The sequence below is a fragment of the Vigna radiata genome, chromosome 3 (genome assembly GCF_000741045.1).
Source record: "Vigna radiata var. radiata cultivar VC1973A chromosome 3, Vradiata_ver6, whole genome shotgun sequence".
Classification (NCBI taxonomy): domain Eukaryota; kingdom Viridiplantae; phylum Streptophyta; class Magnoliopsida; order Fabales; family Fabaceae; genus Vigna; species Vigna radiata.
In genome coordinates this window covers 684,920-703,181 of record NC_028353.1, presented here as the reverse complement: position 1 = coordinate 703,181, position 18,262 = coordinate 684,920, and the positions used below count along the sequence as shown (strand labels likewise).

General features: G+C 33.7%; 1 protein-coding gene across 1 annotated transcript; it reads right to left on the bottom strand.

Moving 5' to 3' along the window:
- Window positions 1–3,991: 3,991 nt before the first annotated feature.
- LOC106757833 (gibberellin receptor GID1B) lies at window positions 3,992–6,747 on the bottom strand. The gene is made up of 2 exons (XM_014640656.2): window positions 5,957–6,747; window positions 3,992–5,554 (listed from the first exon to the last, which is right to left on the bottom strand). Exons 1-2 carry the CDS (start codon window positions 5,993–5,995, stop codon window positions 4,559–4,561), a joined length of 1,035 nt encoding a protein of 344 aa, XP_014496142.1. The 5' UTR covers window positions 5,996–6,747; the 3' UTR covers window positions 3,992–4,558.
- Window positions 6,748–18,262: the final 11,515 nt, after the last annotated feature.

Below are 18,262 nucleotides of genomic sequence, written 5' to 3'. Positions count from 1 at the left end.
GGTAATGTGACAATTTTATTGGGTCATTGTTAAAAGAGTTTTCGATATCTAGTTTCAGTCCTTAGTCCTTGTACGTAGTGAAGTTGTAAATTTAATGCAATTGTAAAAGTAAGCCCTTCACATAAAATACTTGTTGAATTCCTTGTTTGGCAAGTATTTTATATTATCTTTACTATTCTGTTTTTGGATTTTTAATGAATAAAATCTGCTTTATATATATATATATATATATATATATATATATATATATATATATATATATATATATATATATATATATTTATGTTCCTCACTGAAGCATGTCCAAATTTGTGGTGTGAATTGTTCGGTTTAGCACAACAAAAGTTGAGTGGAACTAAATTAGAAAGCGGTTCTCTCATAGCACCGAACTTGAAAATTGATTTGTTTGAATCAAACTGTTTTAGTTCGATGAACTGGATTCTAATACAATTCACCCAATCTGAATTAAATTAGAAAATTATTTATCTAATACAAGTATTTATGTCATCTTACTTTTAATCTAATCAAATATGAACTTTAATTGAATTTGTGCTCACTGACTTGAATTGCTCGAACTCGACCATAAGTGCGATTTGATGTTTGAACTGGTTTTTCAATTTTATACCAAGAAACTACCATTAACACACACTTATAAGCTATTCTAGAAATTAATTGTATCGAACATTTTACAGATTAATAAACGAGTTTGATTGTTGAAAGGTTGATTTAAGACTAATAATTAATTTGAGTTTTCAACTTATTTTCATTTATTTTGTTAAATGTAGTAAAAAAAATGGGATAATGCTATTTAGACAACATTTTTTTAACAATATTTGAACATTGATTACGTGTTAATCTGTGATTGGTCAAAAATTACTTAATGGTAATTTTTATGATTATTATTATTGATTGTGGAGTAATTTTTTACTAATTACATATTGACATGTAATCAATGTTCAAATGTTATAAAAAAAGTTGTCTAAATATCATTATAAAAAAAAGATTTGCAAGAATAAACAACTTGAGTTCCTATTTTATAATCAAATCAAAATGAATTTTTGGATAAGGTAAATGCAAATAAACTTATATCGCTATTTTTAATCATTTCGATATATGGAGGGAATTATATCAAAACTATAATTTTGATATATTATCTAAATGAGACATATTTTATTTTTTTATTCAACAATTTTAATCTTTAGTAGAAGGAGATTATTATTATTTTTTTAACCAGCTCTTGTCTCTAGTCTAATTTTTCCACCAAATATAATTATCTAAACTATCCACTTGAAATAATATAAACATATTCTTTTACTTTTTAAGTTATTCTTTCAGAATTATATTTTTCTAAAATTATATTATTTAAATTAAAACATGTTAATATGCAATCAGGAGAACCTTTTTAACACATTCTGATTATTTTTACTTAAAATATTTGATGAAATAAATACTTGTAATGCAAACAAATAAAATAAATATTAAATACTAGATTTTAAAAGTATATTTTACATAACAGATTGAGAAAGACAATAACGGATTTTTCATTTATTAAATTTCATGACGAATAATGACTTTTAACTCTTAACCGTGTTGTTTAGAAGAAAAGGAATTATTCAGCGTCGTATAAAATGGTTTATGTTACACACAAACTATAAAATATTAGATTACGACGAGTTCAAAAATACAAACCATGAAAACTACAGAAATTATTGATACGATATAGCAACTGCCTTCTAAAAACATAACAAATATCATGAACTTGAATAGTTACATTTCCTCCATATATTTAACCATTAATTTAGATTAAACTTTCATGAATTTGTTTTTAATACTATTCCAAAAAGTTTGTAATCAATTAAAGTATTTTATATGTATATAAATCACTTTGAATAAAATCTTTACATATTTGCTTTTGTTATCATTCTAAAAGACTGTTTACCAATAAAATATATTATGTGTATATAAATTCATGTCCATATCTTGTTTTATCTAATACGAAACTTTGAATATTTCAAATAAAAATGCAAGACTAAATGAAAGTATTAAGAATCAAAAACTCAACCATAACAATGTCCATTACAAAGCACTTGTTATACGATAAACAGGGTATTTTGTGCTTGAAGTGAATGGTATAATATAAGTGAAAGTGTGAAACATACTGAAATTAAAAAGTGAGAAAGGTTAAAAAAGTAGGCTGAAGAGTATGGATAAGTGTTATAGTATTGCTCCTGCCAGGGTGTGAATATGGTTTGGTTTGGTCCACTGACCTACAACTACAATCACTCAAAGCCTATGAGTAGTAGTAGTAGTAGTATTATTATAATGGGAATATTTTGTTTTATCATTGTCGTCCAAAGCTCATTAATAATATTCAGGAAGTTCGTGTCACATTGAAAATGTTAATGAGAAGATTCTATGTGCTGCCTAAGGTGTTGAAAGCCTATAGCTTTTTTTTAATAAGAATTGTTATAACAGCAATGTTGACCCTAACACTGGTGGAGCTAACCTCAACATTTGAAATTTATCTATATCTTCTCCAGTTGTCCACTGCATCATACCATTTGGATCCCATCTTAGGACTATACAACAAAACTACTTTTGACTTTTGAGAACACAAGACACATGTCATGTTGAATCACACAGATAAACGGATTTTCATTTCTCAGGCAAAAAAAAATATTATTACTTGTCTTTTAGCACCTTTGAAAATGAAAACCTTTAAGTTTGTATTTTAAGAAAATAAGTTGGTAGTATGAGATTTAGTATAACTAAATAAAATTGGACACATCTGAATAGAAGAAGAATCATCATAATGTTGCGAACGCGCAAACTAGAAGCAATGAGTGGTTAGTTTTAATATTGTATTGAAATGAAGTTTTTGTGTCCTTAATCCTGAATAAAGAAAACTTGTTTGTTGACAATGACTCCTTCCGGTGTCGTATATGGGAATATTTTCAGGACATAAACAGCTAATTTACTAAGGACAATTAACAATAAGACATGGATTAAGCAAGATAATCAAACTGGGCAGAAAAAAGTCCATAAAAGACAGGGTTCAATGTCACTGTCGAAGCTTAGCTGTTCCCTACCACTTAGTGAGCATTAAACAGTTTAAAGCAATCCCAATAGGGTTAATTTTATTTATTTTTTAATTGGGTTTCGTGGGTTTCGAAAAGTGGTCCCTAAGAATACATCCAAAAATCCCAACCACTAAAAAAATGGGTTCCCCTCGTCAAAACAATGCCAAATTCCCGTATTTGCTGTTTTCCCAAGCTCCAAACAGACCTGATACAAGAGGCAATAAGGAGATGACAAGAATTAATCAGAGTGATGTTGAAAGATAAGAAATTTAATGATTCAAACTCCTGCCAATCATTCTTCGCGTGAAAGCTTTTCTTGTCCTTTTGGTGCTCTTAGGATTGTAGAACAAAACAACCTTCCTCTCTTCTTCTCTCCTTCCTCCTCTTCTCAACTTCATTTCCACGTTTCATCACATTCTTCCTGTCATTAACAAAACGCACAACTCTCCTTTCCACCTTCACATTTAGCATCAACTTTTTCAGACCAATCACAATGGATTAATCAATCATCAAAAAGCACACAACATATTCATCCTTTCTTTCTACTACTGGGGCATCTACTTCTTCTACTACTACCTTTTACCTCTCTATTATACTGTTGCTTATCATTCAGATGCTTCCTTTATATTTTCCAAACACACTGCCCTTTTATATCAGACAAAACTCAAAAGGCCTAACTTTACTTTTCTAGTCAAATGGACACGCCATCCTCAAATCAATTTCTGTCGCATTATCACACACCCTTCCTTCATTCCTTTCAATTCTATTTTCTTTTTTCTAATATCCCCCTACTTCCATTTTCAAAGCTATTATGCATCTCTATGCCATACATCTCCAATATCTCAATACAAACATCTCTCACACACCACAAATTCAAACAACATCAAGAGGGAAGGAGAATCCAACTAAAATGCAAAACCAAACATCCAAGACATTTTATATAACATAGGTATACTACATATAACATACAGATTCATATAACAGGAGTTCACATTTAGTAATTAGTGCTACAAGAGGAAAACATTCTCTTTTAATCAAACAAAGCGAACCAATCCTCGTCTTCTATCTTCCCTCCTGCTACCAAACTTAAAAGGTTAAAAGGGGGTGAGGCGTTGTATACGGTGGTTCCACCAAAGCCCCCAAATGAACCGAGTTCTGGTACTGCCAGAGCTGGTGCTACCTTCCAAAACCAACGAAAAGAGAACAGGAAGCAGTTGTCCGCGGATCACAGAACTCTCAAATTGACCACCATAGATGTTATGACCATAATAACTAATGCTACACAAATTTATAACTACACACACTTACTGCGAAGTAGAGAAAGAAAAGGACAAGATACAAAAGTGGGGAAAAAAAAAAAAAAGAGAAGCCAAGTAAAATGTCAAGCTTTAGCTATGTATGCCTCCTGTAGGTAAGGTAAGGTTAAGTAGTAGTAGTAGTAGTAGTAGTAGTCGTCGTCTTAGCACTAGTAGAGTATATTAACAGTCAGAATTCACGAAGTTGTTGATTTCCCTCATGAGGCAGTAGAAATGTTCATTGTTTGGCAAGAAGTAGAAGCCAATAGTGGCATCCTTGAGATAGAGAAGTTTGACCTCTTGTCCAGAATCCTCGAGACCTTTTGTATATGCCAGTTGCCAATCCTGCAGAAGATCCAAACCAGCCACGCAAACAAGACTTTTGGGGAACCTGAGTCCTGCAAGGCTTTTCCCCCTTGGTCCAAAGGGGTTGCAAGCAGGATGGTCTCTATTCTCTCCTTCAGGCAGAAATGCCCTCCAATACCAATCACGATCCTTCAACCTCACAAAGTATTTCCCATCCAACCTCAACTCTGATTCCGTCCTCTTCTCTCCTCCGAACAAAGGGTGAAGAAGAATATTCCCCAGGACCTCAATTTCTTCCTCTGCAGCCTTTACTGCCACATGATGAACAATGTTCCCACCAGAACTGTCCCCTGCCAAGTAGACATGAACCTTGGACTCCCTCCCACTTTGCAGCCACGTTCTGGACTTCACCCACTCCAATGCTGTCCATCCATCATCGTAGGCACACGGATACCGATGCTCCGGCGATCTCCGGTAGTTCACGGACACCACAGCAGCCTTGCAAATGCTCACAAGGTACCTGCAGAAGGTATCGTAGATAGCACTGTTTGCCGAGGAATGAGAGAAGCTTCCCCCATGAAAGAATATGATTACAGGAACAATTTCCGTGGTGCTCAACGGCCTCTCAAGGTCTCTGATACCCCATTGAGCCTCGTCCCCAGAGGCCGGCAAATACACCCGGTAAAACGAGCCAACGTTTCTATCAACATGATCGATTGAAAACACCCCATGAACGGGAATTGCATTGGCAGGGACTTTCCTATCAAGAAACTCTGCTAACTCACGATTGAAAGTTCCGTCGTCACGTCTGAGAAGCTTATAAGACAGCTTGAAATTCGAGATTAACACCCACGTATTCAGAGGAACAACACTCTGCAGAAAAAACAAAAAAATCAAAACATATTATATGATTGGCAGCCGTGTGAATGGTGCCCACGAGAGGGGCAGAAGGAAAAACAGAGAATCGATTGAAAAACCGGTGCAGGAGAGTGGAAACAAAGCGGTACAGTATAGTAATCCAAGTAAAGTTTTCAACTTGCCAGAACAAGATAAAAAGAGTTAGATGGAAGAAATAGAAAAGTACAAAAAAAAAACAAAAATCAGATGATCCAATAGCGGTGTCTCATCTTTCTTAACAAAAACCCCTTTAAGCTGGCAAGCCCAGAGGAGGAATAAAGCAAGAAGCGAAATGGGAAGTTCCGAAAGCGAAAAAAAGAAGTGGATAATAATTTGTAAGATAGAAGGTACGAATGGAAGAGGAGAGAGGAGGGTTACCCTAGATTCATTGAGATTGACTTGGTTACTGCCAGCCATGTCTGGTTGTCTCTCTTGTGTCTCTAAAGTGAATATGGAAAGGGGGGAACCCACAGAAAAGGCCTATGAAGCAGCAGCAGCAGCAGAAGAAGCAACGACAACAGTGATCCCCACGGTAAGCGCCCTCTGGTGCACCCTCATAATAACAACCAACGAAGAAACGAAGGATGAGAAGAACAGAGTGCAAGACGGTGTGTACTACCGCGTGCGTACCTTGCCACGTACGCACGTACGTATCAGTGTATGTTCTCTCTCAGCTCTGTGGCTCTTGCACTACCAACAACACCACACAGCACTACGACGATTGATCGATCGATTCCCAGTTGAAGGCTTTGCGGAAGAAGGTACACTAGCGTGTGTGTGTGTGATACTGAAGGGACACAGAGAGAGATAGAGAGAGAAGGGTGAGGGATAAGAAGGTGCAGAAGAAGGAAGAGAGAGAGAGAGAGAGAGAAGAGATGAGAGAGTCAAACACAAAAGAACGACGGGAATGGACGGAGACGAGAGAGACGACAAAGCGGGCGGCCAAATTAAACTGTAATATGGGACCCACCATTTTGGTATTTACTTTCCCTTTTCTTTATTCTGGATTTTCTTTTCCCTATTTTGTCTTTTCCTCCCCTTTCTCTTTTCCCCCACTGTTCACCTCTTGACAACTCCGTTTTCGCCTCGTTTACAATATGCCCTTATTATAAATAAAATTCTTTTTGCCAAAACATAAAAAATTACACCCTTCTACTTTGTTATAAAAGATAAAACAGTCCTCCATAATGTATGTTACTTTGGAGATGGTTAGAAAGTGATTTTAAGGTTTATTAGTGTGATTTTGATTTTAAGAAGAAAAGAAAAGGGAAAATAAGTGAAGGTATATTAAATGGGGTTGCATGAATAAGGTGGGGGCGAGGCTTGACCATATGGAGTGAAATTGAATTGGATATGTGAAAAAAACAAAACCTTATAGAAGACTGAAGACGTTAGGTTGTGTTTGATCTGGACATAGTTTGTTGGCGAATAAACGTATGATAATTATGATGATGTTTGGTTGGGAGTGGTGGTGGTAATAAAAGGAAGGGTAGGAGGTGTTATATTTTGAGGGAATGGAAGAGATGGGGTTGAGTTTTGTAGGCGAAAAAGTACATTTTCTATAGAGACAGTAGATCTGGAAGAGACTGGAAATAGTCAAAAACAGGCTCTGCCAATAGCCGTACCTAATGAAAAATCTGGGTAGAAAGAAAAGAGAAGAACAACTCCACAAGTAAAACGGAAGAAGGAGACAAAAGAGTTTCCCAGCGTGCGGCCGACGCCAAGGCACGTGGCGACAAAGGGTTCCCTCTCCACGCTTTTGCCAAACACACCCTCTCACCAAATTCCCCAAACTACCCTCCCCGCCACCGCTAAATCCCCAACACTGCCACCTCTTTTGTCCGCATGAATGACGCCATCTTTTTTGTCACACTCCCCTATTTTCTTTTTCAAAATATTCATTTCTTTATAATTAAATTAAATAATAATAATAATAAAAGTGAAGGAAATAGTAAAAAGTTAGGAGGGTTTTGGATTTTTGTGGTATAGAGTGAAACCGAGGCGGTTCCGTTGTTTTTATCTGTATCTATGTATGTATCTATCTCTGATAACAAGTGGCGTATTGACGTTGCTGGTGGCTGCGGGGTGGGTCCTGCTTCCCAAGTCTTTATTCTCAAAACGAGTTCGATACGATGATCAAACTGGCCTTTCGATGTGGGACACGCTTCGAGGAGACCTTCTGATCCCCTCAACACCCTTTCCTTTCTCGACACGTGTACACCTCCTTTCTTTCTCCTTCTTCCGATTAATCACATTCATTTTCGACCCTCTAATACACACAGATAGCTTTGACTTTGGACCATTTCATCTTCCTCCCACTGCTGCTAAAGGATCATTCATTACTTCCTTACATTTGGAAGCCCCACTTTTCTTTTTCCCACCTCACTCACTATTTTTATTATTATTTTTTTTTTTTTTGTCTTTTCCGTCTTTATACTACTATCCTATACTATACACTCTCTTTCTTCTTTTCATTTTTTCATTTTTTCATTTATTCATTATTTATCCTCTCAAATATATTCTTTAAATTTTACCCTATAAAACTTGGAATGATGATTTTACACAGATATTCGTATTGAATATCGTATAGAATCTATTTTGATGACGTCACCGACCATTTACAAGATTATCAATGATCATAATTCTCAATCGATCCAAACGGCATCGTACATTGTCCCTCACTTGCATAAAGATATTATTCCAAGTTAAATTACTTTAATCTAATTTACGCAAACGATTTAGCACTGAGTTTTCCTATGATTTTGGTGTTATACAAATATATTTGTCCCTCATGGTTAGAAAACACTTGTTAAAGAATGTTAATTATTTGTTATACATGGAATGCTTTCAAAATTGAAAAAAGTTAGTTAGGTCAATATATAAAAGATAAGTGAATTCAAAATTGACAAAATAACCAATATTATTTTTCTAATGTATATTATGCATAATTGACAAACTTCATTTTCCTTTTTCTTTTCAAAACAATGATTCAAATATTTGTTATATCAAACATGAAAAAAATTTATTATTATTCTTTTCATAAATTAAACAATTTAATTTGAAAGAATGTAAATATTATTTGAAATAACGTATATATAGATACGTGAAAATTTAATTATCTAATAATGTCTCTTAAACTGGATAAGTTGACTTCAACTCTTCTCACTAATAGTTGAGAATTGTAAAATTAATTTGGTAGGTCTTTTAGGGTAGGGAAAATTATAAATTCAATTTTTTTAATTAAAAAAATACTAACAACTTAGATTTGAAAATACAGTTAATACCTTAATTAAGCAGGTTTGATTTTCTTAGTTAGACTTTTGCATATAAAATAATATTGAAAGAAATTATCTTTATAAGAGTGTTAATGTAAATGAAGTCGAATTAATTTAAATTTGTTTTTGTTGCAATTTTTAAATATTCAAAATGTTAGAAAAGAAAGAACGTGACGTAAGAATAAAGTAAACGCTGTGGTTGCAAAGAAATTTCGCACCAGAGATAATGAGGACATACTGGTAATCTTCCAACCATGAAACATACAAGAAGGAGAATTCAAAATTTCCAAACTTTTTTTGAACAATTTCTCTTTTCACTTTTATAAAAATTTATAACATGTTAATTTTATTACTGTTATATTGTTTAATATAATTTGATACCGGATTCAATTACTATAAAAAAAAAAGTTTAAATATGTCTTTTGATCCTCATATTTGTACTCAATTCTTAACTGAGTCCTCATATTTTTTTTTTGTCCCAATTGAGTCCAAATACTTATTAAATTGAAGCAATTAAACCCTCTCCGTTAATTTTAAACTAACGCCGTTTGCAAATGTGATTACGTGGATATAAACATTAATAAGTCATTTATATTCATTCAATTACGTAGCAATTAAACCTTCTTCTTCCTTTCCTTCGTTAATCTGTTAAGGTCTTGAGTACAATGAAACCATGAAAACTCTTTCTGCTTTTAATCCACTCCAAAAACCATTCCCTCTGCTTTCAAGCTCATCACCAGAGAAACACAACAGAAAAAGGAAAACACCAAAACCACCCCATTAGAACCTCCACCCCAACTCACGCATCACACCATCATCATCTTTAACCTGCACTGCACAAAACCACAGAAACAAAATCCAATCACAAAGAACAAAGACCAATTTCCAACACCCAACACACACTTATCATTCCCAATCTCAATACACAAAACATCAAACAATAGAAGAAACTAATTAATAAGTGGCATTCAAAAATGAGAAGAGGGGAAAACAGATTTAGTTCCCCGACACCGGCGACGGTGCTACTGGAGGCGCCTGGAGTTTGAGAGAAAAGAAAGAATAGAGAGGGAAGAGAATGACGCTGGTGGTGCCGGTGGGGAAGCGCCTCCAGCAAGGACAGTGGCGAACGGTGGAGTTGGCGACGGCTTGGGCTGCAGCTCCGGTGACGCTTGGAGTCGCCGACGACGCCATAGCCTGCGACGGCTGGTGCATTCTCGAACAGGGGGAGTTCCTCCCTCGCGCGCAGAGAAGAAGATGAACGATGGTGGTCAGGCGCCACCCACGGTGGGTCTTCCGGCATAGGCACTGGCGACGCAGTGGATGGCGTCTCTTGGTGGCCGTTCGGTTTGAGGCTGAGGCAGAGTGGGTGCGTGAAGTGGCGGAGGTGATTTACCCTAGGGTTTTGCTCAGAGGAAGAGACCTGTGTCTCTTAGATGCTGAACGCAAAAATGTTGAAATGAGAGGGAGAGCTTGAGGACCCCTAATTTTCTGCTGTAGAGTCTTGGGCCTGACCCTTATGCCATCTTCATGGAATTTCCTCCAATTCACGCTTTCTCGGTACAATCTTCAAGTACAGTGGTGGTGTTGTTGGCCTTCTTTGGGAAGCCTAGGAGAACCCTGGTGGTGAAGGGAAGAAAGATCACAGGAGAGATTTTTGAGAAATGAAAAGCTGACCAGTGAACACTCCAGAAAAAAAAAGAAATTTACGTGGAATTAAATTTAATACACGTCAACTTAAATAAATCACAACTCAACATTTATAAACGACGTTAGTTCAAAATTAACGGAGAGGATTTAATTGTTTCAATTTAACAAGTATTTGGATTCAATTGGGAAAAAAAAAATATGAGGACCCAGTTGAGAATTGAATACAAATACGAGGACTAAAAGACATATTTAACCTAAAAAAATGAACAATCCAATTCTTAAAAATAGTTATACACTTATGTAATTAAAAAATTATAAAATTAAATTTAATTTGATAGAGAGAAACATATATATATGAGTAATAATCAAAGATTAAAAATTAAAAAACAAACATAAATTAATATTCATTAAATGTAAAAGGCTCTCATCTAATAAAGATATTAAAAACATATTTTAATATCTGTTAAAGACAAGTTTTAATTGTATTTACTTAAGTTCTGATGGGCAAGAAATTGGTATTTACTAATAAGTGCACTTTCTATAGAAACTATAAATTATTGTGTGATTTAATTACCGAAAGAAAATACTATGGGTCCTTCCTAATTAATATGTGAGCTGTAAATATCAGTGGTAGTTTTCATCCAGATTAATGACATGTCCCAATGCATTAATCATTAATTAATACTTCCTTTCGAGCTATCTGTCATGTAAGATTTTATTCTTTCAAGACTTTAACTGCAATCATAATAAAACACTGTCTTTAATTAAAACAGCGAGAGTATAATTATGAAGCGGTTAATTATTTGAAATAATAAATAAGACATGATGATTGATTATTTGAAAATAAGAAATATTTGAAAATAAACGAAAAGAGAATAATTTAGGTAAAAATACAAATCTAGGTTAATTTATTTTCCATGGATCTGCATGTCATCTTAAATTAATTATCAAAATGGATAAGTGGTATATTGTGAAGAAGTCGTGAAATATATATTCGATTTCTTAATAATATTGAAGTCGTATTAGGTTCAACGATTTTTATAAAATTAAAATTAATTAATTAGGAATTAATTTTAACATAAAGTCATCATAAAATAAGATGATTTATATGCAAAATAATCTTTAAGTAAAGTCATGTTTAGGGTTGTTGACTTTAATTCGTTGAAGTTGTGATAACTTTTGATAACTTATGTTAAAATAATTTGTTGAATTAAAGTCGTATATAGAGTTTGGGACTTCAATTTAAATCCAAAGTCATAATACATGCTAGTAATTTAAATTTAAATTCAAATTCCATTAAAGTCATGAGATTGACGAATTCAGTTTAAGAGTTGAAGTCGTGCATTTATATGACGATTTCAGTTTAGTCCATTTTGACTTGGCTAAAAAGATTTTACGGTTGTATAAGTTCATTTTGGCACACTATTTTCATTATTTTTCATCTTTGTGGTGTATGCTTTTAGATAAAATTAGAAAGTAAAGTTCTTGATTTTGAATGTTAGAAGATAATATGTGTATAGTATGACATTTCGCAGGACCAATGTGTATTGGCCCAGTAATCTAGCAAATAATCAAAGGATAATAAAAAATATCTAATTAAAGATATTGATAAGCAGGTTATAAACAACTAATCAAATTGTTATGTAAGTTTGTTTATATTTTATTCTATTTATATTTATTTGGGCTTGTGTCAGTTTAAGATCCATGAGACAACTTATAAATAGAAAGCCAGGGCCAAAAGCCAAGTACACTCAATTCACACTCTAATATGTTCTACTCACATTCAACTTATACTCTCAAATACTCAAATAGTGATAATCATTCACTAAACGTTCAATCAAGAGCCGAGACTCTTCAATACACGCCTAACTTGCAGGTACCTCCCCCTCTCCACCAGGAAGGCAACCGAGCGGTCAAAGCCTGAAGATCACCGAACGGCCAAGATTACAGGCCATCAAGCGACCCAAGTGAAAAGAATATAATCAGAGAATCCAATTCAAGCATCGGAAAGCGGTAAAACCACATCAAAACAGGTTAGTTTTTCGATCCTACAAATCTACACTGAAACAATATGTAAATAAAAATTATAGAAAAATTAAATGAAAAAGTAAGATATCTATTAATGACTGAAATTATAAGTAATTAGCATATCATCAAGATTTTTTATATGGACAATTATTTTATTGCACCCTTCATTTCGATAATAAGAGCACTTTATAGGTTTGTTAGGGGTTGGCTTACCCATTTACGGTTAATTGTTGGTCTTCTTGATTGATGATGTCTCATAGTAGGGTCAAGTATGAAATGTGGTCCAGTGTAAGTAGACCAACAATCTTCATTTTGAGTTGGATGAAATTGAACCTCATAAGCCTTGAAGATATTGTAAAGGTTGTACACAGGTGTAAGAAATGTTGATATTTGTAGATGACAAAAAGAATAACCGCAAACACATGAGGACAAGGCAACTGAAGAGCTTGGAACTCACCACAATCACACCCTCATTCCTTTAATTTAATAGTGTATGACATAAGGTGGCGTCCTCGTTGTGGAGTGGCGATCTATTAAACATCAAATTCTGAATTTTGGCGATCGAATCTTTGTATATGCCACATTGCGTATTGCATTTCATTTTCTTTTAAATAGCAATAATATCTTTAGGATATGGATGTCCTCCTCAAAGGATGCACTCAATCTTTGTCCCTTGTTCAACAAACCATGATATTGTTATTTCAAATGTCACCTTTACTAAACCATAATTTGGTAAGGATCGTGTGACCTTTAATATTGAATTCATGCATTCAGCTAGGTTTGTTGTTATGTGGTTGTCACATGCCCGAGTCCATTTTTCTAGTGGGATTTGATTAATCTAAGACACTGTTTGGTGGAATTTTGATCTCATAGCCATTAACTTTGCATGTAGAGTGGATTGTTTCATCTTAAACCCTGCTAAAGCTAACAATTAGGAATTTTCATATTTAGTCATTTGTAAAGTAAATGTGGAAAATGATTTAACATACCCATGTTTACTAGATGTCACTTAAGCTCAATATTTGTGATCCTCTTATTGAAATTTGAGGTGATATTTTTTATCCAATAAACTGAGATACAACCATCTTCTTCTCAATGAACTTATAGTGATTGTAAAGCTAACAATATGGTTTTAAATTTGTTAGTTATGAGGCATAAATTTGATTGTGGTGTGACATATTCTAGTAACAATTGGAAGAACTATATCATAGCATCCTTGTTTTCTACTTCAACAATAGCAAATGCTAATGGAAATGTGTTTTTATTTCCATCTTGATCAATGATAGTCACTAAAGAGTCGTGATATCTTCCAGTTAGGAAAGTCCCATCAATTTGGACTATAAGCTTGCAAGAATTTAACACCTATATATGCAAGGCTTGAAAAACCAAAAGACACATTGTAATATATGTCGAGAGTCGTCTTTGACACGGGGATGACTGACATATTCCATAATTGTGCCACAATTTGTTTGTTACACATCTTACAACCATTGTAGAGGATCATTATATGATTCTTCCCAATCCCCAAAATTATGGCTAATGCTTTCCGTTTATCTATCCACAATTTGTTTGTTACACATCTTACAACCATAGTTGATGGAATAATTGTGTCAATTTTTAATTTTAGTTATTAAAAATTTAATTAAGATAGATGGATTTACAACCATCGACTTTACCATAATTGAAGCTATTTGGTTTAAGTTTAAATTTACATGGTTAGTAGTAAGAGTGATAGACAAGCAAGTGTGATGAGCATGATTTTTTTTATTTCCCACTGCTGCTGGATTTCGCTAAACGGTGCCTGGATGCACCATTGACAACCTTGGTCATAATGAATGCATCAATTAATGTACTCGTCAGACTTTGATTCCAGTACAATAAATTAGTATCTTTTGTCAATGTGGTATTGCTTGATGGCATCTACAATTGAATCTTTTGAATTAAAACACATTATTTCTGAAAGCTTGAATTGAATGTTTCAAATAGCTTAATTAAATGAATGATGTTGTGAGTTACGTGGTGCTTATGAACCTTTGGCGTCGCCATGGCCTAAATCATCACTAAATTTAGCTAGTAAATCCCTAATAATTGGCTTATCCTTAGAAGTTGCTAGGTTTGGTGATGTACTTCATTTTCCAGATATGGACATAAACTTTAATTTACTTAATGTCTTAGTGGAGTGGTGAAGAACTCAGACTCACACCTTCGATCTTTCATTGGGAAAGGTGAGAATGTCTCTAAAAGATGTGGCATTACTTTTAGGTATACCTATTGATGAAGAAGCAGTGACTAGAGTGACTAGTGAGGAGTTGTTGGACCATTGCAGACAATTATTGGGTTTAGTTCCATATCCACTTCTTGTAAAAGGAACACAATAAAATTGTCTTGGTTGAATGACAACTTCTAAGACCTACCATATGACACAATTGACGAAATTATCGCTCAATTTGCTCTTGGAAATATTTTGGCACTTATTTGCAATATACTAATGCCAAATACATCATGCAGTAGAGTTCATCTGATGTATCTTCTGTCGCTAAAAGATTTAAATTCAGTTTCAAATTATAATTAAGGCTCAATGGTTTTGGCATGCATATATCGTGCTTTAGACCATGGAGTCAAAACTATCAAAGAAAACATTGGAGGGTGCATCCTTCTATTGTAGTTTTGAGCATGGAAACACATTAAGGCAATTCATGCATCAATTAACCCTTTAATAGCCAAAAAGATTGTCAAGGGAGTTGGCTTTCCACTTGTCAAGAGGTGGGGTTCTGCACATACACTCAAACAAATCATCATACCAACATAGTGTGAGTCATAAGGAAACTATTAGATGACTTAAAGCCCAAAAAGGTTCTCAGTCAAATTTTTCTTATAATCCTTTAAAAATATTTTCATCTAATTTGTTGAAATTTATTGCAGTTCCTCTAGACTCTTTATACCACGAACTAAGTTACTCCATTGATTAATGTTAAGGTTTAAGGTTTATAATCCTTTTATTTTTCTTGTCACAATTGAATTACACCATATTGATAGGGTTATGTCCCAATTTTGCTTCAGACACATTATTCTCGTTGAATCTTTGAATTTACATCACCTTCATAAGGAAGATATGAGATGGAAATGAGACAGATGCTGGTCCGAGTATCACCAGAGGTGGATAGCTTATTGGAATAACCTACCACTCAACTCATTCAAGGTACTTTGTTCATGGGTAATGGCCATTTGCATGACATTATGCCTTATGTGCAAGGGTACCTTAGTCGTACAATCTGCTACATATCGCTTCCTAAACTGACTTTTGATAATGATGTAATTTTAACTTCTAAAAGATTAACTCTTGTACTTCTTTTCTTTAATTTCCATTCTCTTCCCACAATATGATATTCCACCAAAGCCTCAACGTCAATATCAAGATATTACATCTTCCTATACAATCAAGAAATATTCACTAAAAATCAAAGTTATGAAATTTCTTTGAAATCTTTCTAACAATTTTAGCTCAACATTTTTCTAAAATTTCATTAACATTGAAGTCTCCAATGCAGGTCATGACTTTAGTTGAATCATTTTAAAGTTAAAGTCAGCAACCAGTGCCACAAATTTAGTTCAACAATTTTTGCATACAAGTCACCAGCATGTAGCACGACTCTAGTTGAAATTAAATTTAGGTTTAAGTCCCCCACCCTAGGTACAAATTCAATTAGTAGAAGTTGTCAAATGTTGATACAAATTCTATTGAACATTACTTTTAACAGAAGTTGTCAAAAGTTTTCACAACTTTAGTGAAATTGAATTTAGGTTGAAGTCGCTAAATCTACATACAACTTTACTTGAATGTGATTTTAAACCGAAATTATCTTATCCTCTAATGACTTTGGTTTAAGGTTAATTAAGTTTAATTCTCCCAATAATTAATTTAAAGTGAGACTTATATATGTAATTTCAAAAATAATTTAATCCAAAATTATATTTTTATCATAATTTTGTAGTGGTTTGATCTTCTAATAAGAAATATCTTGACATGATTTGTCATAGAAAGAAAAATTGTAGTGAAATGAATTTAATTTTTCTGTTGTTCGATTTATAATTATGAATATTAATTTTAATATTTAGAAGGAAGATATGAAAGGGAGATGAAACAAATGTTGGCCCGAGTATCCCCAGAGGTGATAATTAATTAAAAGGATCGACACACTCGACTCATTTAAGATACCTTGTTTACGGGTAATAATCATTTGTGTGACATCACACCTTATATGCAATGGTACATTAATTGTACAATCCACTACATATTGCCTCTCAAATCGACTTCTAATAACAATGTAATTTTAGCTTCTAAAAGATTGATTCATTTACTTTTTTATTTTATTTGATCTTCTAATAAAAAATGTTTTAACATGATTTATGAGAAAGGAAAAAGTATAGTGGAAGTGAATTTGAATTGTTTTGTTGTTGAGTTTATTACTATGAATATTAATTTTAGTATTTTAAAATATATTAAGAAAGTAAGTTAAGAAAATGAGGAAATAGTTTAGTGATAAAAGAGGAAGGAAATGGGAAATGGGAAATGGTTAGGCAATTATGTGAGTAAGTAGATTTGAAAGAGTAAAAGAGAGAAAAGCATTAAGTATGAAAAGTATAGTAGACAAAGATGCGAGTAGGGGAGAGAAAAAGTACTTGTGTTCCACCTCAAAGAAGAAAAGGTAAGCATTTTGGCTATTTTACTGCTCAGAAATATTCATTCTATTTTAGAAAGAAGATTTATTTCCATTAGGGGAGAAGAGTGGGAACAACACACGCTGAGATGGATACATGTCTAAAGAGGTAAAATCATTGTTTATATATAAATAAGATGATGTTTATTTAATAATAATAATAAAAAAAAAAAGAAAAAAGAAAAGAGAGAGAATAGCGTTGTGCATTTAAGTCTTTGGCTGTATCTGTTGTCCTAACATAGAAGCGGTGGATAAGCATGTGCCACACACACACACATTATTCCAAACATATTTGCCGTGTTGTTTACTACTTCCTTGTTTCTTTCCTCTGCTTCCTTTTCCTTTTCCTCTTTTTTCGTCTCTCTTTCTCACTCTGCATTCAATGCCCCATTTGCCCATTTGTTTCTTTTTGGCTACTCTCTCTCTTCTTTGTTTTTCTCTTCTTTTTTATTCCCTCATTTTTAATAACATAAATCAAAGTTTCTGCGTCGATAACGTGCGGGCCACCTTCGACTTTGGCCTTTTCTGCGTTAGGTCAACAACTAGGAAAACCTTTCGGCCTCTTCTGCCCATTGCCGATATCCCACCAAATGGAGAACAATTCATTTATGTCTCTGTCTCTGTTCCTTCCTCACTTTCTATTCTACTCCCACTAATTTCCATCCTCAAGTACCACATCGATACTAATCAACCAATTTTCCTTCCCTCTTTCATTTATAATATACAACCCTACGTCACTAATACTAAGAAATTTAACAATTTTGCTTATCATTATTATATGCTTCTTTAATCTAAAACAGGGATTAGATTATTGGAATGGATTCTTAATTTAACATGCTCAAGTACCTAACTAATGTACTTAAAATAATCATTGAGAACATTTTTTTTTTTTTGAATTTAATCTTTAAATAAAGGTATGGAGTTCAAATACTATGAATGAAAAACTTAGCCTGAGAAAGAGATGGCTCAACAAAAATAGTTAATTAAAATTTTATATTCGCGAATACTCTACACCA

Coding starts and splice junctions, on each gene's coding strand:
- LOC106757833 (XM_014640656.2), bottom strand. CDS start 5,995: ATGGCTGGCAGTAACCAAGTCAATCTCAATGAATCTAGG. Junction 5,555..5,956: donor TCAATCTCAATGAATCTAGG/GTAACCCTCCTC, acceptor TTTTTTCTGCAG/AGTGTTGTTCCTCTGAATAC.